The 26,645-nt window shown below is 39.2% G+C and overlaps 1 protein-coding gene across 1 annotated transcript in view; it reads left to right on the top strand.

Annotated features, from left to right (window-relative positions):
• Positions 1-218: 218 nt before the first annotated feature.
• Positions 219-26,645, top strand: part of NCKAP5 (NCK associated protein 5) — a gene marked incomplete at its 3' end in the record, with an annotated part of 395,713 nt that continues 369,286 nt past the window's right edge. The window contains exon 1 of the mRNA XM_080620860.1: positions 219-600. Coding sequence (XP_080476986.1) covers positions 532-600 — 69 coding nt within the window. The 5' untranslated portion in view covers positions 219-531. The remainder of the gene's footprint in view (positions 601-26,645) is intronic.

Here is a 26,645-nt window from a genome sequence, read left to right as displayed (position 1 = left end):
GTTGAAAGCTTTTAGAACTCTTCAGGATTAGGTCCAAAATATGTACATCATAGTAGCAGCACAGATGTGCCAACAAGCAGGGCTTACTGAGGAGTGCAATTAATGTGAAGCGAACTGTTTCCCTCCCCGCCTCCCACTCCCCAGCCCCAGGTAGTTTGTTGGTTCTGCAAATCCAGATCCCAGCCCAATTCAAAAGAGACTAGGAAACATGGGGTGTCTTGATAAGGACAGTAGTAGCAGATTATTTTTTTTCTTTGAGAAGTGACCCAAACATATTGGTAATATTTGTGTCTGGAGAGTTTAGCTTTTCTGGCACAGAAAATTTGTTCCTGGAACATAGCCTACTATAGACACAAAGTCATAAGCTGCTGGGTTATTACAAAGTTAATGATGAAAGACAGAAACTGTTAGTAGGATACTGAAATGTGCATTTAATTTCGGTGGGGTTTTTTAATTTTATTTTTTTTTTAGTGATGCTGGAAACAGTCTGACACTTCTAGCTGATCAAAAGGAAAACAAATAACCTCAGCTATGGAGAGAAAGAGACAGCTACAGAAAAGGGAATTTGGGAAAAGACTTTCTCTGGACAGCAGTCTTGTGGTAAGAATGAAAATTTACTGAATTTCCTGAATATATCCTCTGTCATTAAAATGTAGTTGTTAAGAGGCAATACTGATAATGATGTACATTTTAAAGATGTTTATTCATCACAGTATCACAACCTTTTGTGATTTTTAAGATTCTCCAGAGCAAAAGTGCAAGAGGAATTTTACTGCATCCTAAATAGAAACTTGTCATCATATAGAAGCATGGCCCTGAATTCACTGGATTTACACAAGAAAGGAATCCAGACAAATATACCAAACTTGCAATTAAAATCCTACTCAGCCTCTGTGGGATCACTCTGTATTGCTTTATATTTAGCATATGAGAGCTGTAGGTAGCTGAGATCATCTAATCAGAAATGCTTGTTTTGCTGTTGAGGATACTAGGAAAAACTTTCACTGTAGTGAATGTATAAATTGCTCTAATGTCACCTGAAAGAGAAATGTAAATGCCAAGTGCTGTAAAATAACTGGTGTGGATATATGTAGGATTTGAATTCATTGAGATTGTATTCTGAATTTATTTTTAGTTAATATTTTTGTATGATGACTGAGATTAACAAGGACATTTCATAGCTGTACTATGGATACATGACTGTAAAATGCTCATAGATGTTGGAACAGTTGTATAAGAGGATAAACATGCCAATGTCAAGTATTCAGCATGCTAGGTTAACAAATACTGAAACAACGAAAGCTTGGAGAGTCAGGGAAACCCATGCCATCTTTGACATTTGTAGAGGTTGTCTTCTGAGAGACAAGTTTGTTCCTGGTTGTTGATATTAGAGTTTCCTCTTTGAGTGTTCATTTGGCTAGCACTGATGCTGGAAAGTGCTGGAAACAAATGGATTTGACATTGGTAGCTGCAAAGGCTGGGTTTAGGTTCCAGGGGTCACTAATGAACACCAGTTTGGCTCCTTACATGAAAGCTACAAAATATTAAACTTTGCCCAATGCCACTCATAAATAACAAGTCAAATGATTCATGAAGCAATGCTTGATTAAAGGGAGAAAAGGTAACAACGCTAGACAATAAGCAAGCATCCCAGAATGTACCAACAGTCATTTGAAGTCCTCATTTCTGATGACTTCTTGAGCAGATATTTCTCCTCTCCTTTAACATTACCGTACACACAGGTAGTGGGACCCCAGACCCCCATTTGCGTATTACATTGCATAGCAAGATCTCATCCATGTCTGTGGTAGTCCCAGTTACCTGAGCTGCCCACAGCCCACTCCAGCCAGCTGCTCCTGCCTCATCTGCACTGTGGCTTGCTGTTGAGATTTGCTTCACCAAAAAGGCTACAAAGGCAATCTAGAAAACAGAAACTCCCCTGTCCCATCTCCTTGGTCTGACTTCTGTATCCCCATGCTGTAATGTGTTGCTTTAATTTGTGCTGAACATTTGTATCAGGCAAGTGTAAGATCACTAGTCTACTTTGAATTTCACACATATCACAACTATGTAATTTCCTTTATCTTATGCTATACTTGTAGGGTGGTTTTGGTTTTGTGTTTTGGTGTCTTGTTCTGTCCCTTCCCCCCCCCAAAGTAAAAAGCCCACTGGCATGCTTAAAGCAGTGAATATGGACTGAGCAGGTTTGTCTGTCTACTGATGCCTTTCATCTGCTGTGCTACTTAGCAGGAGGCAGCAGAGCAGGCCCTCTCTCCCAGGTTTCTACTGCTCTGCAGATCCTTGAGGACTCTGCTCTTCTCCCTTAGGCCTCAGCTAGCATGTCTGTGCTTCTGGGGTAGTGTTAGCTGGCCAGTGAAGAAATGTGCAGAGCATGTTTCAAAAGGGGTCTGTCGTTTTCCTTAGCTTTGGAATGGCACTTATAATAATGAATGACATCTCTTTATTTTGAAAAATAAAAATATTTAGAGAGAAATAATAGTAGTGAAGAGTAGCAAGTCCTCCCCCAAACTCTGAGCTGATCTTGGGACCCTAATGAGATGTCGTCTAAGCTCCCTCCTGTTCAGACTGGAGCAGCTCTGTGCTGTAATGGTGAGAGATAGCTGTTTTCAGGTTATGCAGCCTGCAATAAAAGCTGCCTTCTCAACTTCCGCACACTCACCAGGCCTTGCACTATTAAAATTTTCAGTTGTCTTCTAGCTTGTGTGCAGACAAGGTAAGTTTAGTATGAAATCACAATTTTATCTAATACACTGAGTCAAACAAAATCCAGCAGGTTTTAAATGCTCAGTTGTGTGTTTATTCTCAGGGCCAACCTCTGCTATTAGTTCTAGGCATGCACACCACTGAAACAGACTCCAGCCTAAATCCTGCAGCTAAAATGGAGTGCTGTGTTCCAAACAATTTGCCATGAACTATCAATATTTATCTGGAGGAAAAAAGAATGCTCATGGAAACTGGGTAAGGGAAATGCTAGCAATTGTGACTTTTGCACAAACATATTGCTTAGTATTTAAAATCAGTACTGTTTATCCCTAAATGTTTTCACTGATGCAATGGACTAGATTCAGCCTTTACTTAATGCATTAAGATAGACATTTTCTTTTCCCTGAAGTGACAACATGGTCTTCTGTGTGGATGGGAACAAAATGCTAAGTATTTCTGGCTTCCAGTCCCACCTACTGCTACTTTGGACTTAATTTATAGCCGAGACAGTACACTATGCTTAATTTTTCCCCTGTGGGTGGGTAGCAGAGAGACGCATTTGCCAGTGTCATAGGGAATATTGGGTGTGTGATGCTATCCAAAGTGCTTTGTGTAATAATTGTACCTACATATTAAAATGCCCACGAGGACATAATTAGAGAAGCAGTAGAGACTGGCTGTATGAGAAGATGATGCTTTCTACCTGCTCTTCAGCAAGTAGTAAGTAGGGTGGGTTATTGTACACAGCTGGAAAACAGTCTTCAGGCACTGGTTTGAAGTCAATCAGTTTATGCTAGTATGTGCCAGCAGAAGCTCTGTGGCTTATTAGCCAATATTGTTACAAAAGTTTTGAAGGAAACCTGTGAGGGTAAGAAATATTGCAGTATTTCAATATTTTGAATATATAAACCCGTCATACCATCAGGCTGACACACTCAGTTTTAAAACAATGTCTTCTGCTGCATGTGGCAGTTGCAGGTTATGCTTGCCTGTAGCGTTTCTTGGTGCATGCATCCTTTTTCAGTACTTGTATACTACAGGTCAGTGTGTATTGAAGCTTTGTACTAAGTAGGATATGTGTAACTAGAGTGTCATCCATACATTTAATTAGAAACATGTAAGCACCGATGTTGTTTGCTGCAAGCTATTATTTCACAACAAATCAGAAGAGATGTTTTGAGATTCAAGTGCCTTCAGCTGCCTGTTAGTAAGTCACATTGGATGCCTTGTGATTCCATGAAATTCAACTGGGCAGAACAAAGTACTTTGTATTCCTCTTATTTTCTCCAAATTCCTTTTCTATCATACCTTTTCTTAATTGATGCCTTCATGTTATATATGCATCTTCATTACACTTGTGTCCATTCTGTCACCAAACTCTATCCAAGTGCAATGTTTTAGGCGAGTCCCCTGCCTGTGCAAGTCCTTAATTCTTCTATCTCTTCCCAAGGGTTTTGTGTTTAACCTCTCAGGCATTCAGGGCTGGACACTCTGCTTGGAAAATTTGGCCTTGATTTGCTCAAGAGCACTTGTTGCTTGGTGGAGTCTTCCAGCATTATTGTATCTCATAAAGAATTCTGATTTCTGTGTGTTTAAAAGAAACTGGTTTCTACTTTTGTACTCCGGACCATGAGATACAAATAGGCGTTTCTGATAACATTCCTCACCCTGCCTGGCTGTGTTGCTTTTCCCATCTGCATCAGATTGTAGTCATCTTCTGGAATGTTTTTTTTTCCATGATTTGATCTACGAGTATTGCATAGTGAAGTTTAAAACAAAACAAAACAAACACCAAAAAATACCAACAAACCAACCCCCCAAAAAAACCTCTCTTCCTTTCTCATCTCAGACTCTGAATATATAGGATACAATGATATTTGGTGGAAGAGGAAGAAAAGGAAAAAATTGTTTCTGAAAGAAATAAAGGCATGGCTTCAAATTCCTTAGAATATGGATCTGGGCCTTAAAATATGAGCATAAATTTCATCAGTGTTTTTTATTCAGGCCTATCCCATCAAACAATGAGATTCAGGCTTCAGATGTGGAGGATTGATTTCAGAAACATCCTTCAAACAACATGTCAGTGAGAAATTTCATAGGCATTCAAACACTCTTCCTTGCACCACAGACACAGTAACTACTTCTTCTTCAGCTCGGGTAAATAAAAGTTCAGCGTTCTTTCATACACTACTGTACATATACCCCCTTCCAGCCAGTGGCTTGGGGGTATAAGCTTTACAATGAGGATAAATAAACCTTTTTAAAATTAAAAAAATATAAACGCACAAATATATTCATAGAATGTGCTTCACAGGACATACTTTTTGAGTGATTATGGACCTTATGAATATCTGAATTAATGCTTTACTGGAAGTTAGTAGTTAGAAGCCATGCATTTTAACAAGATTCAGAATCCTACCACTGTTAAGAAATGCCAGATAATGCAACAGAGGAATCATTACAAATGCTGTCCAGGTCAAAGAGGAGCCTTGCTGTTCCCTTAAATGAAATTAGATCCCCATCAGCTTTTAGTCATAATATCATAAGTAGCATTCCAAAAAATATCTGGTATAGCCAAAGGCTGTTACTGCTCTCTAGATTTCCAATACTGGCAACTGGTTAGAGAGATATTTTACGGTTAGAGAGATATTTTACACCCAGATGCTCATTTACATTTGCAGGCAAAGCAGGTAAGCCTGCAGTGACAATGATGCTTTATAGCTTTATATTCAGGTGAAACAATTACAAAATACTAACTGCCTAACAATTCCTACAGAGAATTGTATAAAATCAGTTAAAGAAAATGTTTTTGTAATTTCTGCCTGATACTTAAACCCCAAAACATACCACCCAAGAAGGATATACTTTTTACAGTTTCAATGTGATTTTATACTACCTTTATTGTTTCATCTGTTGTACAAGTGATGCTACTGTATTTTGGTTTTAGAAAGTTTTCTTATGCGAATTTATTACAGTCAGAACACCACAACTCTGAAAATCAAACTGGTTTGAGATAGAAGGACTAAAGAAGGTCTCTAATTCTTGTTTGGTTCTAAATAACAGATATCTGTCCCATCATGTTATTATATTAGTAAAGATATTTTATATGTGTGGTTGTATGATGATAAGATAGACAACAGTTAGAGAACAAGATAGAACTCTATGTCCTTCTGGATTTGCATAAGAAATCATGACCAAAGTCGTTGCAGTCATTGCCACAGTACCTCTATTTAAATTTAACATACACTGCAAAATTTGTAATGTTGATGGGATACATTTATTGGGAATACTTAGCTTAGTGGTCACATACCTCCATGTTAGATTGTTTTATGTTTACACTGGGATATATGGCTATTAAGAGGAACAGATATTTCAGAGGAATATTCTGTCTTATTGTTTGGCTGAAATCCTTTAGATTTTGTTAAAAAGAACAGCTCTACAAAGTGAAATGTTGTGAATATTTCATGATTGAAAACTTTTTCATGAATAATTGTTTTATGTTAAATCTTTCAGCATATGTAGTTGAAAACTGGTGAATGAAACTAGGTAAAAACAAGATGGAAAGGGATTTCTCTTTCTTTCTCTTCAAACATTAATATAAAAATACATAGAAAAATAAAAATTGTACTTTAATAGAATTAAACCTCATATTTCCTTATTATGGGTATAATGAAGATGTTTTTCATGTGACAAGGTTTCTTTGGTATTATTTGCAGTTTATGATTTGGTATGTGGCAAAGCAGCTTACACAAGGAATGCTATTAAACAAAGCTAATGAAAGGATTGATTGTATTTCAGGGTTTCCCTAAAGAAGTTCTTTAACAAAAAAAAAAAATAAATGGAAACCAGCAAACCTTAAACAGACCCAAAGCCAAGCTTTTAAGCAACTTGTGTGGGATGAGGAGAGTGTTAGAACCTATCACTGCCACCAGGACCATATTGGCTACTTTATCCACTGGGGTGCTCTTTGAAAATAATAAAACCCCTATCCTTTGCCTGATCCAAAGTGTCCAGTTGTCTCCCCGGCCCTTTTGATCAGGAAGAAGTCCATGTTTCAAGCTGTGCTCTTTGTTTGTGTGGATAATTCCCAGCCTGACTGCACACGTGGTTGGCCCTTACAGCTGTGGTGGCATTTAGCTGGGGAGATTTGAGAACACAGTATCTTTTTGAAGCAGCCAGCATTTATCAAAGTAAAAGTTTTTTGTTTTATTTAAAAAACAGCTTTTACTTCTGAAAGCAAGCTGTGGTAAAGTGCTGCTCTGGCTCATGAGCTGTGCGCTACTGCTTTCATTCTGGTCACACGCTCTTATGGGGCTCTGTAGAATTAGCTTTAATGACACCACTTTGTTGTAATAAGGGTAACAGTAATATAATGAATTGTACTGGGGCGTGGGAGTAATACCTTCATTTAGTCTACCTGTACTTGTGTTGGCATCATGTGCAAAACCGAAGTTGAATTAGAGACCTTTGTTGAGAGGTGTGCATGTGTTATCTGTGAGTAATGCATGGGGCTGGAAGCCACACATTTAGGGGTTAAGTCCAACATCTGTGACCTTTAATCAATTTCTAACTCAGTTTAATAATTTTCTAATTCAGTTTTCTCATCAACAAATTGCATATTGTAATAATTTCTTACCTCGTAAGTATTTTAAGAAGGGTCTTTTATTAACATGTGTCTGTAGCTTGCTTTGATATCTTCAGATGAAAGGTGAAGGTGCCACAAAGTGACATTATAGCAAAGCTGTGAAGAGTGCTGCACCAGTGCAGTGGGAGGAGAACTCTTTGTATGTGGGAATTAAACTCAGTGAAGGGAATAGCCCTGATTTTTTGCTAGTTGACTGTGACGTTCACAATGTGTCTAACATCAGTGTGTAACATCACATAATCCAGCATTTGGACTTGAAAGGTGGCACGAAACATACTGCCTAGTCAGATGTTGGCTAATGTTCTTACTATTTTTTCCACCTAAAACTGCTGCCAAATTCCCTATGAATCTGCAAATATTTCCAGTCCTCTCAAAACTTGAATTCTTATTTTTGTGTATTTATAATTCAGAATTTTATTCAACTGGATACATATCAGAATAAAAGCATGTGCCAGGGGTGCAATCAAGCACTGCAAAAGCACGGTGAAGCCCTGGAAAAGGCATGCAGAATGTGAGCCTCAGTTTTCACAGTGTGTTGTAGAGGCAAGCTAAAGCATCCATAGCATTCAGTGCATACAGTAGGAGAATAAGTCAAGGAAAATGGTTTAATAAAGGTGACAAGTGTGTTGTTTGGAGATAGAAGACCAAATACAGGAAAGAACAGCAATGGAGTATATGTAGGGGTTGCTAACTTAATAGGTTAAAATTTGTAAATTTTAGGGAAAACCCTAAGATATCGAATTGACATAAGGACTCAGTAAACTGAATTACCAAGGCAATAGGAGAAAAGTCTGTTCCTTATGTCAGTGTTAGTATTGCTTGCAATATTTTGCAAATCTGACAGTATGGACATTTATTCCTTATTCACAGACTGTGTGAATGAAGTGCTGTCATCTGTCTACATAATAGATAGCCCTGAAATCTGCTTGAAACTTTGTGGAAAAAGGAAAAAAGGAAATCCCAGTGTGGGCAGAATCTAAACAGAACAACAACAAATTGTTTTGCATCCCCTGTGTCTTTAAACTCTAAGACTTTGCAGAAATGGAGCTATCTATAAATGTATTGCCAATAGCACATACTTGGCTGTATTTGAATTTTCAATAAAGTGGAAATTGGACTAAGAGCCATGGTATGTCAGCTTGAGAAAACACACAGGAAAACCCAACTGAATGAGTCAGTTCACAGCAGAAACTGGGGAGAGGTGATGAGAAAAATAGAAGACACGGGTGTGGAGATAGCAGTGTTTAGGTTTTACTGGTATTAGCATATCACTAATGCTAATAACATGGAAAACACTGAGGTCTGAGTTGGTTTAAGGACATCATTTAGCAGCACAGCAGTATGCCTGGGGTACTAGATGTAGAATCTACATTAGCTTGGATAAAAAGAGGATAAAGTCACCAGTCACCAAGTAAGATGGATGACGACACTTCCTTGTAGCAGTGGTGGAGATGTCTGGTTTGAATTTCATTTGCAGAAGACAGATATGAAAATAAAGTGTGTAAAGTGCTAGATGTCCTGGCAGCAGTCAGTTACTGTAAGTACCATTCTTGGACTCCAGAGCAGCCTCGTAAAAGCTAACATAATAACTAAAAAATACAGGGGCTATGAGTTCAGAAGGACTCGGTGAACCCAGGGAATTACATTAGAAGAAGTAAGTGTCAGGCCTAATGTGAAGAAATGGCTCTATTATGTGCCAGTGCCACAGAAAGAACTGAAATCCTTGATATTATCCGTGATACAGATAGTGACCTGCAGTTGAAAGCTGGTTTATACCTATCGAAACCAGTGAGCCTTTTCAAGCACTGGAGATGTGGATAAGCAGTTGCATAGCAAGCTAGAGAAGATACTGCTTGAAGAAAGAAGTAAAAAGCTCACACATAGTATTGAAAATAAGGATATAGTGCATAAAGCATGTTGTTCCTGAGCAACAGTTGGAACAATATTCACACTGGAAGATGCCTCAATGGTTTATTGATCAAAAGCACTGACAACAACACAGGCAGAAGTTTGGTCTGAGAGAGGAATTATTTACCATTTGTTGCTGCACATCAGAAGTTACATCAATAGGTAAATACGGCAACATGGTGACAACTGAAACAGATCCCAGATCCCTAGAGAGCAAGTTTTGACAAACTGCTGGATTTTGCTTTCTCCTGTCTTTGGCACATAAAGTGACAAACATGAAACTTGAAGGTTAAAATAAATGTTTAAGAGAAATTTCTGTAGCTGATCTGCCCTTGTCCATTGTCACAGGACTTGATGCAAAAGCAGAGGAAAGCTAAGAAGTACAGAGAATAGAAAAGATGATTTTACTAGTGCCTGCAAATTGTCTGGCAGATGGACTGAGAAAAAGAAAGCAATGATACTCTGTGGCCTTTTAAAAAAAGCAGGAAAACCAGTCCATGTTGCTACAGAATTTCAGCAACTTCCATGTCAGGCTTTCAACATAAAAATATTACATCCCAAACAATTTCTAAAAAGCTTTTAAAGGTGCTGATTTGACTGCAGAGGGGGAACTAAAAATAAAACTAAGGAAAAAGAAAGACAAATATCTGCATATATTTTTAAAGTGATTGAGGAAGGAAACCTCAGTGTGGTATGACAAAAAATTTGGGCACAGCAAAAAATAAATGGCTGTCAAGTGTTCAAGTTGACAAATTCCAGAGGCTGAACTGTAAGAAGTTTGTGGTACTTTACAGTTGCAGATAGCAAGGTCTAGAAGAACGCAGTCATGATTCATCTTAGTGCAGAGGAGACAACTGTGTGCTGAGAGCTGATTTTTATAGTTTTTCTTCAGTATCATCCACTTAGGGAAACATTAAGGAGAAATCTTGCTGTGGAACTATTTGATAGTAGATGCTTATTTTGGATTGAGCCTCAACATCAATATTCAGAGGAGTTTTGATGATTTGCAGTGTGCATGTTCTTCAGGGCATTGTCCTTCAGGCTTTGTCCTCCAGGGCATTGGTAGCAGCTGGGGGATCCTGGCCATCTGGTCCATAGCCAGCTTTGCAGCTTTCTGCCACTCCTGCCCTCCTCACTGAAGATGTCAGCAAGAAGTAGACTGCGTGCTGAGGAGAATCATACAATTCCAGGTTGGAAGGGACCTCAAGGATCATCTGGTCCAACCTTTCTTGTCAAACCATGACTTAGACTAGATGTCCCATCACTCTATCCAGGTGAAACTTAAAAGTATCCAATGTTGGGGAATCTACCATGGGAGATTATTCCAATGGATGATTGTTTTCATTGTATAAAATTTTATGCTTTTGTCTAGTTGGAATCTCCCCAGGAATAATTCGTGCCCACTCCCCTTGTCTTTTCCATGTGACTCCTTGTAAAAAGAGGTTATCAGTCTTTTTTGTAGCCACCCTCTAAATACCAACCATGGTGATAAGGTCTCCCCTGAACCTTCTTTTTTCTAGGCTGAACACATCCAGCTCTCTCAGCCTTTCCTCACATAGCTTCACAGCCCTTTGATCATCTTTGTGGCCCTTCTCTGAACCCCTTCCAGCCTGCCCACATCTTTTTTTGTAGTGGGGACCAAAGCTGAACACAGTATTCCAGGTGTGGCCTGAAAAGCATCAAGTACAGTGAAGACAGTGGAAGGGATAGAGTGGTGCAAGCTTGCGCTTGGCTGCAATCTTGGGCTGCTCTCTCCCTTTCTTCCTCCCCCTTCCACACCAATTACAAAGTGTAGCTGTGACATATGTAAATCCAGCCACAGAAAAGGAAAGGTCATGGGAAGCTTTGGTATTAATGTGAATGTGCACATGTGCTCTGTGGCCTGGCACATGACTGTGTGCCTTGCTGCTACATGAGGCTGCATATCATTGGACTAGCCAGAGATAAACAGTTACTAAGGGAAATGAATATACCATAGACCTTTATCTAGGTCTATTAAGCCACCAAATGCAGCAGTGTAATTGGAGGCTTTGCCTGGCCAGATGTTAGGAGCAGAAGGCTGCATGTAACAGGAGATCTGAGGAGATTGGGGTTAACTAAATAGGGATTTTATTGACAAACCTTTCAAAATGCTTCATGCCTTCAGCAATTAAACATAGTACACGCCCTGAGAATCATAGAATAGTTAGGGTTGGAAAGGACCTTAAGATCATCTATTTCCAGCCCCCCTGCCATGGGTAGGCACACTTCACACTAAACCATGCCACCCAAGGCCTCATCCAACCTGGCCTTGAACACTGCCAAGGATGGAGCATTCACAACCTCCCTGGGCAGCCCATTCCAGTGCCTCACCACCCTAACAGTAAAGAATTTCTTCCTCATATCCAACCTAAACTTCCCCTGTTTAAGTTTTAACCCATTACCCCTTGTCCTGTCACTACAGTCCCTGATGAATAGTCCATCCCCAGCATCCTTGTAGGTCCCCTTCAGATACTGGAAGGCTGCTATGAGGTCTCCACGCAGCCTTCTCTTCTCCAGGCTGAACAGCCCCAACTTCCTCAGCCTATCTTCATATGGGAGGTGCTCCAGCCTCCTGATCATCCTGGTGGCCCTCCTCTGGACTTGTTCCAACAGCTCCATGTCCTTTTTATGTTGAGGACACCAGAACTGTACACAATACTCCAAGTGAGGTGTACTCTACGACAGTAGAGTAGAGGGGCAGGATCACCTCCTTCGACCTGCTGGTCACGCTCCTCTTGATGCAGCCCAGGATACAGTTGGCTTTCTGGGCTGCGAGCGCACACTGAAGCTGGCTCATGTTCATTTTCTCATTGACCAACACCCTCAAGTCCTTCTCCGCAGGGCTGCTCTGAATCTCTTTTCTGCCCAACCTGTAGCTGTGCCTGGGATTGCTCCGACCCAGGTGTAGGACCTTGCACTTGGCATGGTTAAACTTCATAAGGTTGGCATCAGCCCACCTCACAAGCATGTCAACGTCCCTCTGGATGGCATCCCTTCCCTTCAGTGTATCAACTGAACCACACAGCTTGGTGTCATCGGCAAACTTGCTGAGGGCGCACTCAATCCCACTGTCCATGTCACCGACAAAGATGTTGAACAAGACTGGTCCCAACACCGATCCTTGAGGGACACCACTCGTTACCGGTCTCCAGCCGGACATCGAGCCATTGACCACAACTCTTTGCGTGCGGCCATCCAGCCAGTTCTTTATCCACCGAGTGGTCCACCCATCAAATTGATGTCTCTCCAATTTAGAGACAAGGATGTTGTGTGGGACAGTGTCGAACGCTTTGCGCAAGTCCAGGTAGATGACGTCAACTGCTCTACCCCTGTCCATCAGTTCCGTAGCCCCATCATAGAAGGCCACCAGATTGGTCAGGCAGGATTTCCCCTTAGTGAAGCCATGCTGGAAGGCTATGGAACTGAGAAGAACAGGTCTCCTCTGTCTCCCACAGTTGCCTGATTCTTCTTGAATACAATCCTGGGCAAAAGAGAGAAATAAAGTCCTGTGTTGTTTTATAGTGTTGACATAATTCTCTACCCTGCAAGACCAAGAATGAATTGTCAGCCTGTCTCCTGATAGTTCAGTCACGGCATTCTCTCAAATGTCCTATTTTGAATATTGTTGCATCCCTAGAAGAATATACATTTCTCTCGTGGACTTCTGTGCGTGTAACTGTACAAAGGTAAAGAATGTCTTTGCAAAAAGGTATGTAGGCATATCCAGATAGATTTATTTTGCAAATAGTTATGGTCATCTTTCCCTGGTGTTCTTAAGTTTTGCTTATTTTGTCCACTTACAAGTGGAATGTTGGATAGCCTCAAATCAAAGCTGCAGCTTTGAACTGCCTGCAAATGAGAATTTTGAGCCTTTGTTAAAAAAAGATGAGATTTTGGTATTTGGGTTAGTCCTAGCTGGAAAATCCTGATTTTTTTCTAAATATATATATATTTTGGCCCTCTTGCTCTATAGCTTTAATAGATAATGTACACTAAGAGATGATGTACACTGTGCCACTCCATGAGTTTACAATTTGATCTTTATCTAAAGTGTTTCTTGCTGAAAATTTCAGTTAAATCACTATATGTATTTTGCCTTTATAGAAAAAGTATTTTCTGGTTAAAAAACAGGCTGCCGAAGAACCAGCTAAATCTTTCACATGAAGAATATTTTGCTTCATGCTGTCAACTGAGCTAGGCAAAACTGCAGTGTAAATATGTCTTTTGCTCAGCACCCCTGGAGGCAGGGACATTCAAGGGTAAATATTCCAATACCAGTAATTTTTCTTTTCCAGGGAATCTGTAAGTGCTTGTTGAGCTCTAATTGCTGTGAATGGCTCTGCTATCAGTTCCTTTCTACTTACTTCTGTTCTTGCGCCTCTGAGCTTGCCTGTCTGGTTTTGCTTTTAGGGCATCGCTTGACCCAGATAGGAAATGAGCTGGGATCATTGTGCAGCATTTAAAATAATTGGGTATCAACAGCTGGCTTTATGGGAAGCTAACAATGTAAATCCAGAGAGTTTTTATGATTTCAATGGGTATTTTTCCTAGCATATAAAGTGGATCCAAGTAATTTTGGCTGGGAAACAGTTTCCCGACTTACTCTTGTAATAATACCTTAGAGTTTTTCATTATAGTGAAAATCTCTAGCAGGTCTAAAGGGAAAAATTACCTCCACTGTTTCTAGACACCCAATATGTTTTCCTTTTGCTTGAATTTATGAGTCTTGGCAAAGATAACTCGCAATATGATCACGTTTCAGGGTAGTGATTTCTTCCGCTGAATCCCAAACAAATACGTAACTGTTCACAAGGCTCCTATGTGTCTTTGGTGATGTACACATATGGGATATGGCTCTCCAAGATCCTGTCAATCTGTTTTTGCCTCCAGTGAATTTATTCACTGCATAGTGTATTGAAACAGTTTTTTGAAGTACTGTTTATTTCTCAACTTTTTTCAAGGTTTTTACAGCATAAATTGCAGTCCTAGACAAAAAGAGAGAGTCAAATCTTTGACTCTTAAAGGCAATTATTTTGTTTGTATTACTTTCTAAGTAGGTTCAAATATACCTGTTCATTAGAGAACTTTCTAAAAGACAAATGCTTCGATCATGTGACTCAGCAAGGCAGAATTCCCCTCAGATTTAAGCATTAGACTGGGACAGAATGTCTATTTCCATCCTGGGAAATTAGATTCATTATTTTGACATCTTGCTTTCTATTAAAACTATTTTTTTTTTTTTTTTTACTTTGAAATGTTGAAAATATCTCTTTTTAAACTGAATTTACTTTCTTCCTGTTTTGCTGCAGTGCCTCCAGAGAGGCATCATTTATTTGCCTTGCATTCCCCTACTGCCCAGCTACCCATGGCACAAGTGGAACATCAGGTTACACAGCTGTCATTCTCTGAAGGGCTGTCTCTGGAGGGGAAGCAACCCCAGGCTCTACCTGGTACGGGAGATGGAGGAGGTGGCGGTGCTCAGCAGGTGAACTACATGGCTCTTTGTGACCTTAAACACACCATGGTTGAGCATACGAACAAAAAGTGTCTGCCTCATAGTAATAAGGGGCGTGTGAGTAAATGTGTGTACATGAAATTTGTGTAAGTTGTCCCCAGAAAAGAAACACTTTCTGTTATCGTAAAGGAAATCTGGTTTTTTTTAAGAATGATATTGGCATTTTCCTTCAAAAAATCTGTTTTTTTCTTGTGGAAACTGCAGTCTCCTCTAGACTAGTCATTAGAAAATTCCTAAACAGCTTTATTAAAGCTATACAGGATGCTGCTTTTACCTTTAGCCAACATAGCTATGGCCTTATTCCACTAAGTAGAAACTTTAGTGGCACTGGTTAGATAGTTACCTCAGACAGAAAAGTACATACTCCATATAGGTTTTGCTGACAAAACCTGCCATTGCAAGTGTTTGCATCTTATTTATGTCTTTTACATCCCTTAAACTCCAGGAACCTCAATGGACTTCTTCCTGATGTACATCTGTACAAGTTAGACAAGAATCAAGCTAACATCCTCTGAACAGCTTCTGTTTATTCTATAGCTGGTTTTATTTAAACATTTTTTAGCTATCAACTAGTATCTCGTGCCTAATTCTCCTGCTGTTACTGAGGGCTAGATAGAAATTTTCTCTCATGTTGTGTCTTTGTAAATTGGATCGTCTTGTAATACTGAATCATGCTGGTTGTCACCAGCTAAGCAGCATGTTCCTCCTAATCCTCTTCCACTTATACTTCTGTTTGATGGAATTGTTATTTACTTTCCCACCACCTTGTAATCTCAGTTTCATCTGCGACTTCAAGCTTCCCTTTGAGTACCCCATCAACTACATTGTCAAGGCTTTTTCTTTTTTTTTTTTTACCCTTTCTTTTTTATCTGTGTAGGAACTGAGCAAAAGCTCAGGTCTTGCTGTCTCAGCAGGATGTGGAGGGTTTGATTTATGTCTGGATAACAGCACAAGTTGAATTATTGCAGTAGCTGGTTCACAGCTTCCCAGGCTGACTTCTACATGGTATTCTGAAGTTTGTGCAAAATTTGCTGTATGTTGTAAAGGACATACGGTTAAATGTGTGCAGAAATCAGCACGCCACACCTATATGAAGCACTGAATTATCTTTGAATGTGGCATTGGTTTAAACCTAGAAAGTTTTAAGTATGTTTCCCTCCCCACATGTCTGTGTCTTGGAATATCTGAGCATTTATATGACACATGAATGAATTTTATGAGCATAACATACATCATTGAAGAGAATTGTCTCCCAGCCTTTGCTCACTTACTGTCCTTGAGGAAGTCAGACACTGATGGTGTTGTGTTGCTGTTTCCCGCTGGGACAGAAACTGTTTCCTTTCAGTCAGTCCTAAGTGACCTGGGAATCTCCTTTAATGGAGGCTATGTGTGTTTTGAAAAAATAAAGTTATTTTTGCATTCAGCAGTTTTATGACTGCTGATTAGTAACTAAATTAAGCTTTTTGATTTATAATTGCTTAGTTCTGGTGATTGTCAATCAACTAGTGACTGCAGGTGTATTGCTTTGGGCATTCAACTTTAAGTACTTTTACAGAAATGATGGAAATCTTGAAACACAGGTCTCATTAACTGGGACACTGGAAACTTTCAGACACCTTAAGTCACCAGTTCCTTTGAAAATCTTAACCAGTGAGCCTTCATCTCTCCAGAAATTACATTTACAAAAATGTGTTTGACAGGCGGTTGCTAGCAGCAGAAATGCAAGCCTTACCTACCATGCTAAGGTAAAGATTTGTTATTATGCACAGATCAAAGTGTTCTTCATCTGCCAAAATTGTGCTAATGTGGATTTGACAATTAAAACTACTTTATTATCTATAAAGAATAGTTTGTGTGGCACCAAAATTACAGCATCTACTCTTTTGAGTACAGAATTAACTTTCTGAAATGAGCAGTTGTATTAGTTAATTCATTTATGCATTAAGATTAATTTAAAAATAAATCCTTTAAGTATCTCAGGGCTGTGAGATAATTGTTAAAATTATATTAATAGAGGAACAGTACCAAGTCTTTAAACTTTCAAGAAAGTCAGGCTTACAGTAAGTACATTTAAATTTTTTTCAGATTGTTCTTAGCTATAAGTTTCTTCTTCAGCAGAGATTCATGTGTGCTATTCTTCTTCCACCCAAATGATAAATACATACTCCTTGTTCTTCCATTTGCATAAAGCAGAGAACATAGGTGCTTTCTGGAAAAATACACTATTCAGAATAACTGTTACATTGTGTTGGGATGCGACTAGAAAGATGCTCGCTTTTCATTCATGTGTGCTGTGTCTCTGCTACTTGCAGAGAATGGGCAAGGCAGAAAGGCAATTCCAGCACTACCAGAGCTCGCATTGGTTTAAGGGCAGACTGAGTTCAGGCATAAATGTGCATAATGTTGGCTCAGCTCATATGTAACAACATCAGGCTTTTCTGAGAAGGATGCTGTGACTGACTTCTCTGCCCACTATTGACTATATTTGTTGATATGTGTTGATATGTATGTGTGTTGCTGATATTTGGGCTAAGGACAGTGTCCCTCACAACTCCGTACTGCTGGTCAGGAACAGTTTTAGGCCATAGAAAGGGAAGTCCAACACAGCCTGGACTGCAGGTTTCTTAGCCACTGTGTCCCCAGCAGCATTCATGGATTTGGACTTCTGTTGAAAAGGGTTTTACCGCTTGGAGTCTGAATTTAAGATAGTCCTGAAGCAATCATAATACCCTGTACTTTGATAGAACAATGCAGCCAAAGAAAAATAATAAAGTTTTAAAAATTAAAACAACCAAATACAGAGCTGTAGACAGCAGTATTGCTAATCACAATTATATGCCAAATGCTTTTTATTACCAGAGCTAACCTCTGTGCCTGAATTTTATACCCTCACATGCACATACCTCCTTAAATCTTTGGTTCTACATTAGTAGTGCTTGCTTTTCAAGATAATTAAAATATGCTTGCAATGCTTTTGCCTCTAGCCTTCTGCTGACGGTGTCAACTCTAGTTTTAGCCCTTCTGCACTGTCCATTTAGTACAGTTTTGTGGCTCTGTGCGGACATGTCAGGTCCTCACACAGAAAGCTCAGTCGATGCAGGGAGGGATGGAGATAGGGTGCCCTATAAACTGATACTGGGTCAATGTACTGATTTAATGTTCCTTTTGCACTTAATTCAGTGAGGTGCATTTGAAACTCCTACTTGTTAGCTTCAACCTACCTTGCAGAGATACATGTATCATTAACAATGATAAATGTATCCAATCCTTTTGTAAAACTAGTCTCTGGTATTTAATTCTGTGATGGTCTGCGGTCCTGAGGCTGTAAGTATAATCAGCTAAGGTTAATAATACTGTTTGGAGGGCTTTTAGTCAAATGTGCTCATGGTGCTTTACATATACTCAGACAGATGCCCAAGAGAAAGAAATGAGATGCTTTCTGAAATGAAAGAACTACTGAGAATTAAAACTGTGTTGACCCAAATCCTTGGATCCAAACATTTCTTAGTATGTTTTGCTTAGGGCCCATCTCAGATAAGAAGCAATAACTAAGCCAATATATTGTCCCTCATTGCAATTCAAGATTGCTGGAGGTTGCTGAGGTAAATACTGTGGATGAACTTTTAATAGTATTCAGTAATTTTCTGACTTTGGAATAATGGTGGTAACCGTAATTGGATCTCTTGCTACAGGGTATAACATGGTCTCCTGTAAAGTCAGAAGAGAATTTATCCTTTCTTGGTACTTGCTGTTCACTAAGATCGGGTACTGCGGGTACCTAACTCACTAGGCAGCTGGTTGTATCTGTGTTTTCTTATGTGTGTCGCTATAGGATTAAATGATAAACATTCAAGAGGGAGATTCATGTGTTTTAGTGTGTATGAAATAGAACTAAGTTTAACACTACAACCAATGTTAAGTGCCTTTTTCTCACATTAAAATTAAAACTTAGGATGTATTTTGCAAGATGTCTTGATACATAGAAGTTTGGAGATACAGATTTCTAATTTCAAAACACAGTTGTACCATATTTGAAAGTAGCAGAAAAAAAACCCCAATTTTGTTGCAAGTAAAGAAGAGGAAGCCTTCTAACTCTTGTTTGCCTTGTTTTGATTGTTTGAGTTTGTAATTTCAGTCCTTTTCTTCCTTTAGGACTGGAGACTGATAGGTATTTTTATCATTGCCTGTAACGCTTATTGAAATACAAAGTCCTAAGCATACTACTTGGACTTTGACCTTACTCTTTTTTTTATTCATATGCAATCATATATAAAATTTTAGGAAAGTATCAATCCCTATAGGCAGGATACAGAATTGTAAACATGTTTAGAGATAAGCCTGGGGGTGGCACGCCAGTGGTTGAGGGACAGTATGCTAGTGAGGTCCCTCAATCTGCCATCTCAGTGAGGTAGGGAATGGAGATCCATAGGGCAGTAAAGATGCAAGGCTTATTGGTGTGTTAGAAACCATGGAGGCACCTGAGAATGGTCCCTTTTCTAACCTAAATGATTCTGAGTTTATATACAATATATACGTTTAAAATAATGTGATCTTGGAGCACCAAAAGCAATTTTGAGATTAAACGTGCAAGCTAAACCAATTCTTGTTTATTTGAAGAGCAGGTTAAATTCTATACTAGGTTATGACCAGCAGAAGGAGGTATTTAAGCTTAATGCTGTCACACTTTCTGCCTCACTAATCTACATATTACAGAGAACTTTTTTGTTAATCTCCATTTCAAAATTAGGCTTGCAGCTAGAAGCTTCAATGTAAAGAAGAGACAAGGCCTGATTTTACCCCAATAAGCTTCGGAGTAATGCAAGAATCATATTAAGAAAGTCAGTGGACCAAACTGTTACATGATACAAATCGGCACTGAAGATAATCAAGCTTTCATTTTATACTAAGTTAGAATCAGCTGCAATTACGAGCTTAGCAGTCAAGTAAGTGCGACTAAAATTAGGTCAACAGACTAGAAACCTGAAATATTTCCTTTTGCTAAAGCCACTTAAGAACAGGTTTGATACTGTTCTGTGAAGGGCAGGCTGGTGAAATTTCTTGAGATTGATGCTGGTCTGAGTGAAGACAAGCCTGACCCTGTAGCTCTGTGAAACTGCTTTCTTCCCTCAGTGGAGTTTTCATCAGTACACTCTTGTCTCTGGTTCTCATGGATGTCTGTCAGAGAAGAAGTGTCGATAGCTTAAGCACTTAAGCCTTCTTTGGTGTTTTGAACAGATTGCTTGGCTTGTATAGCAACTTCAGAATTCAAGTGTTCTGTATAAGTATCCTTCCAGTCATCCTAGGGATTCAGTCTGGGTAAACATGTCTTATAACCTGTGGGTATTATAAGTCTTCTCCTGTATCAGTCAACTGAGAGCCAGGAGTATTTTCACCCCTTGGCTACACAGTCTTTGTAACAATTTATGGTGGCTTATCTGAACATCCTTTGCTCAGTCTCTGATGTATGAGTCAGAAGGACACATCCTGTCATACAGGATTTAAAATGTGTTGCATTAAATTTCCTTTTCCTTCACAGAAAACCTATAAAGACTGAAAATTAATAATTACCCATTTCCAATTCTTTTAACAACAGTAATGATTAGAAAGCTTAACTTAAATAAACCTGAAGAGATTACCTGTATTTTATTGGAGGAAAGCATTTCTTTGTCATGGAGGGCATAAAATTTTCAAAGAGAAAAAATTTTGCACCTCTTTATAAGAAATGAATTCCAAGAAGGTGTGTTGCAGCCACTGGGTTTGGCCATCCCAGAGCATCAGTGCCCTGTCCAGTCCAGAGCCATGGTGCTACTTGCTAGCTTGACACAGGAGAAAGTAAAAGGTGTCAAGATTAATGGTGCTAAGTGTAATGGTATTTGCTATGTTGCTACCTGATACTTTGTGTTGGAAGGACACATACCATGTGAGATGGTGCTGTTTTATTTGACCATAAGCTTGACCTGACAAAACCTTGTTCACTGCAGTTTGCTAGTAAGGCCTTCTCAGACTCCTGGGGGGGAAAAGAGGCAGCTCTGTAGCTCTTTCTCATCCCATGCACTCCACAGCAGCTTGGCTTGTTTTGCTTGTCCAGAGAGCCTGGGAGTTCACAGGGTGGAGCTGGGAGCTAAATAGATACGATGCTTTCACAAAATACATGTTCTGCTTTGATGGGGGGGACCCTGTTCTGTGATTCTCATAGGAATGATACCCTGTCTTTATGCTTTCCAAACTTCATTTCAGCAAGACTGAAAAGTAAAGACATAATGCAACAATGACATGGTTAACTTGAACAAGCTGTGTTGAATTGAGAAAGTCAAGGAACTGGTGGTGTTTTATTGCTCAGTTGGAGTTAAATATTCCCAGCGTGCATGCGAGATGTGTCAGAACTGTGTGGTGAGGAAAGCAATTAGTTGTGCAGAGAAGATAAGCGGCGAGCTGGTGCTGATTTTGTACACTTAAGCAATAGCAAGCTAATATGAGGTGTGCTACATTTCCACCTATAGTGCTTCTCAGACCCACTAATTTTTGTGTGTTTAGTCTGAAGATTTCTTTCAGAATCCGACTGACTTACAGGCAGCCTGGAATTTTATACACTGCATTGGAGAGGAGGTTTGCACAGATTGGAACAACAAAGCACAAGGCAATGCTGTTCCCACTGAGCACAAACATGCCTCAGTGAATAGCACTCCCTAAGCTTATTTAGCATTGTGCACTGCAGAATATGCTAAACAAAGAACAAATTGCTGCTCTAAAGAGCTCACAGACGTAAGAACCTGAATCCATATGATACAGTGAATAATCTGTGCCAGATAAGCCTTCTAGCTGAAATGTTCAGAAGTTACTCTTAATTGGAAGGAGCAAGGGGATATAAGTGGGAGTTATGTGTATATCATTAGCAAGAGAACAAATGTCTTCAGCTTTAGCTAATGTTGACTACAATAAATTAAAATAAAAAAAATAAACTGACACTTATTTTGAAGCTTGAGATAAGTGTTAATTTGAATTTTCTTGCCGCACCTGGCTTGTTTCATAGTCTCAGGATTACTTAATTGGACTCCTCGTACTTCAATTTTTATATTTTAAGCAATGTTAGGTTATTACAAATTCCAGAACAAAATAAAATATAATACTAATAATTAAAAATTTCCTTTCAAGTCAGATAATGTTAGAATTTATTATTCTGTGACTTTGAATGTGAGTTTTGACTTACACCACCGAAACACCCCAGCTCAGCTTTGGCTTTTTTTCTACCTAAGCACTGCCTTCAGCTCTTCCTTCAAACTGCTGATAGGTACCCTGTCCTGCCTTTGAGTATGTGGCTCTTTTTTGGGACCCTCCTGCTGCCATGGAAGTTCAGCTTTTCAAAACGCTGCAGAGTGGATGGGGGAGAGGATTTGGTAATCTGTATCTTTTAAATGCAGGTGATTGTCTGAGGAATTCACATAGCACATTCATTTACTGATGCTCGTCTTTGATGGCAGGGGTGGGGAGAGGTAAGGAAGAATCCAGGGAAGGGAAAGTATGTTTAAATTTGAGCCAAAAGCTTTGGCATTACAGTGGTTAGTGTAGCATTGCATTGGCATGCTTTGTTGATACTTCTCAAGAGCTTGTGTGGCAGTGCTGCTTAGGCACGCATTAAAATCAGTTTTAAGGAATGCCAGAGAAATTATAAGGTGAATTAATGTTCAGTTAAAGTACAAGGACAGACCATTCAGAGTGTGCTTTTTAATATTCCACTCAGGTAAGAAACTTCATTTTCTAGTGGGAAACAGAATTAACTTCTCTAAGACCTCTTGAAATCTCGTGTTCATTTAAAGTTTGTATTGTATCTTCCCTGATTTAATGCTCCCACAAGCTGCAGTTCTTCTCTTGCTGTAGGGAGGAGAATGTGGTATTTAAGGAGAGACTGTAGATTGACTCTTAACTCTTTATATTTGAGGAGTTCACAGGTTGAAATGCTCCCACATATAGTACCCAGCATTTCTCATCTCATTCATTCCCCTGGCTCTGGAGCTGGTCTTATCTTTTCACCATAACATATATAACAATAATGGGTGGTTGTGGGTATAATAGGTCTCATGGCTGCTTTTTCCATAAGTAATCTGAGCAATTTGCCTATAAATAATGTTAAAAATGTGACCTTTGTCCCTAATCCTGCCATTTTGAAAAAGCATTTTGAGAGATATTTTTAAGTGTGACATATCTATATCCTACAGCATTGTCAAATTTACAGTTCAATCCCTGCTTCTGTAAACTTTAAAAGCAATAACATTGGTAGTTCAAACAAGCAGAATTTTTCAGTTCTGTGCAAATCCTGGGATACAATGAAATTATGATGTCAAGAAGATTCAAGCCCTGCTTTAGTCAACCAAAAATATTGACAGAAAACAAATAAGATCCATTTTTTTTCTAGTGAACTCAAGCATCTTTTTGTTGTGAACCCAAGCATCCTTCTTGGAGGGGATGATGTGAGTTAAGAAAATTGTTTTATCGGATACCATTCCAGCCGTGGAATTCCATATAATGCCATTCAAAACACTTTCAATATTTTGGTTTCTTGCAATTTTCTATAATGTCCTTTGTAGAAAATATTTCTGAGATAAACAAGCAATAAACCTGTCACTGAATGAATTCTGTTCAAAAATATAATGACTGTCCTTGCTACAAAAGCTGTATGTTCAGCTTCAGAAAAGATGAAACTGCAGAAAGAGAAATTGCACTCATAATATGATTCTATAAGCACTGGTGTTTTAAAGCTAAGTTTTGACAAAGCGTGTGTAACAAATACAATACTTTGCAGTATTTTTTTCTCTAATGATATAATAAATGAGCATAGTTTAAAAATGGGAAACTTTTCTTAATTTATTTAATGTATTCATTTAACAGATTAATGTGTTATAGCTGAAACAATGGAATGCTTTATGGAAATTAGTATTTGGATTCAAAGTGCCTATAAATAAACCAGAACTGAGCAGGTTAGGAGGCACTTCTGCCATGTTGTCAGTAGAGCCACTGGAGTGCAAAGTGGTTAAAATTGGGTCTAAATCCATCCAGTAGAGACAATGATGCTTATTTGCCAGTAGGTTCACTACAGTTGCATGACAGAAGGCGTACTGTATTGCGAATTTTGCCTGTCTTCTTGACAGTTTACAACATATAAATAAAGGGGGGTTTATTTGGAGGGTGAGCTTTATTCTGGGGTTTTTGTCTGGAGCTTTTGAACACTGGAACTATTTTGCAAGTGGAGGAAGCCACAGAGATGACAGGTTGCCACAAGCACCACTGACCAAAGCAGGCAATTACATGGACTCCTCACCTGGTATGCTTGATGTGAGCTGAAGTGTACAATAGTTTCATTTGATCAATCAACATGTCCTTACAGCTTCATGTGTGAAAGCAATCAGGAAAAGAAAACAAAACACCCAGCAGCTGTGTGTGGGCTTGCAAACAGCAAACAAATGGCTCATAGCCCATTGACCCAAACTGATTCCTGCCAAATGGGCATATGGAGAGTGCATCCAACATACCGTGATAAGAGGAAAGCCACTTTTGTAAAGCTGAAGCATTTCCATCCATATAAAGAAGGAAGTAACTGAAGTATTCTAAGTATCATTAAATTGAAGTTTTACTGACAAGTACAAGTCTGTGAAGACACAGGAAGCACATTTGATGTGGTTGAATGTAACATTTGTTCAAATTAGGGGGCCTGGGGCATAACCGGTTATCATCAAGGCCTCTCTCAAAAGAAGTGAAATTAGGTATTCTCAGGAACCCCCTGAAAAAGTAGGGCTGTCAAAGGAACCACAACTATCATCACAAGCTGCTGCAGGAAGGTGGTGGTTATGGGATGTCTTGATATAAGTAGAGGCATGGGTGTTCCTGCCTTGGCAGAAATGGAAAGGTTGGAGTTGTGGGAGGGACTTGTGGATGTCCTTACTGCAGCCTTGGGACACACGGGTTTTGGGAAATGGACTCTCCGGCTGTTCCTGTAGCCAGCAAATGGTTGTGATGAAGTGATTCAGAAGAAAGTCCTCAAGTGGGAATTAGGAAAGCTTTGCAAGAGAGGTCTCATATTGTGGGTGTTTTTTACTGTGATTTGTCTCCTGCAAATTTGATGTTATTAGTGTTCTCTTGTGTTTCATTCTGCTCATCCGCTATTGTTTTGTCCCTATAAAATAAGGATGAACGTAATCCTCAAAGCAAGGTTTATACAATGTTTTTCTAGGAAGATGGTTTTCTAGTAATCAAGATTCAAAAGTTTGCCAAGCTTCTTTCCAGAGTTTGTTTTCCTCAATTTTCTTTCCCTTCCCTACTGAGGTTTCTAGACAGTACAGAACTGGAAAAGAGCAGTAAGAGAAGGCAGTGTGTGGTGCATCCCCAGAAATGTTTTGATCTTTTGCTCTTTCTGTAACTGTGAATAACACACAGTTTGCTTTTAGTTCATGAGAAATGGGCAAGGTGTGCTACTCTGGAAAATAGACAGGTGTTGGGTCTAGCCTGTCTTTGATAAACACTCCTGTTTAAGTTGCATTTTCTGTTAGACATAGTGACAACATTAAATTCAAATATAACTTTCAGACACCATTCTTGTGTGTTCTATCAGTCTCAAATTCCCAAATAATGTCTGGAGTTAAGTAATTCAGAATATAAGGCTAAATTCATAGGGTAGCTGGCTTTTGTCTCTGCACAAGGCTAACCCTGATTCAACATTACCAAACTGAGATGTTCCAAGTCGTATTAGAGATGCCTTAACATCTCAAGTCAGACCTTGTAGACCAAAGCTGCTTATATGATTGTGGCCATCTGTGAATTGCTAACAGATATATGTTTGTTCAGACAAATATAAAATAGGCCACAGCAAAATGTATGTTAGGAGGGAGATAGTGAAAGGGATTGCCTCATCTCCTTGGTGAAGGCTTCAGGATTGGGCTGGACTGTTGTTAGGTTTAAGCAAATCTGCTGTATAGATGGCTAGTAGCTCAGGGCTTCAGGGTGATGGTTCTGTCCTTGTAGATACAGCCTGGAAGAGTTGATAAAAGAGCAGGTAATTGACAATAAAGGCTTTCTAAAAAAACCTGCCAATTTTTATATTTAGACAGTACAGAGTTAACCTAGCTTTTATTGTCTGGAATGGAGCACCCAACAGAAAACCTTACCCTCCTTTTAACCTTACTGCTACCCCAGTAGTCTCAAGAGCTGCTTCAGCAGTCAGAATCAAGCATCTCTTATTAGTTTCCTCTACTGACTGAATTACTAAATGAAATTCTGTGGCTTACATTATGCAAGAGGTCAGATAATGATGGTCTTGCTGCCTATGAAATCCAGTAGTTCTGCAGTTCTAGAGGGTTAAGATCAGAAACTGGATTTCAGTGTCATGCCCTGGTGTTACCTCTCTGTTATTTAGCTCTCTAATGCTGTGAAGCCACAATATCACTAGTGTGATTCTCAGAGGGAGAAAGATTTGCAGAGTTTATTATTCTTTATAAGCAAACAACCAGGGAAAGCAAGATTTGGCATAACTTTATGGAATCATAGAACAGTTGGGGTTGGAAAGGACCTTAAGATCATCTAGTTCCAACCCTCTTGGCATGGGCAGGGACACCTCACACTAAACCAAAACTTTTCAAAGATGATGGGCAAAATGGTGGCAAATAAGGGAAACTGTTGCTTAGTAACTGCTCCCAATAACGGCTGTTCTTTTACTGTGCCTGATGCTGTGTCTCAGTTTCATCACCAGTAACTTGAGGCTTATAGTTTATACCTTTTCTAAAGTGCTTTGCCATTTTGTGAGAGTGCTCTGGAGGATGGGGTATCTGTATGATATGTCACTTTTAT

This window comes from Psittacula echo (assembly GCF_963264785.1).
Source record: "Psittacula echo genome assembly, chromosome: 6".
Classification (NCBI taxonomy): Eukaryota; Metazoa; Chordata; class Aves; order Psittaciformes; family Psittacidae; genus Psittacula; species Psittacula echo.
Note: the sequence above shows the minus strand (reverse complement) of the source record. Positions and strands in the feature narration are given on the sequence as shown.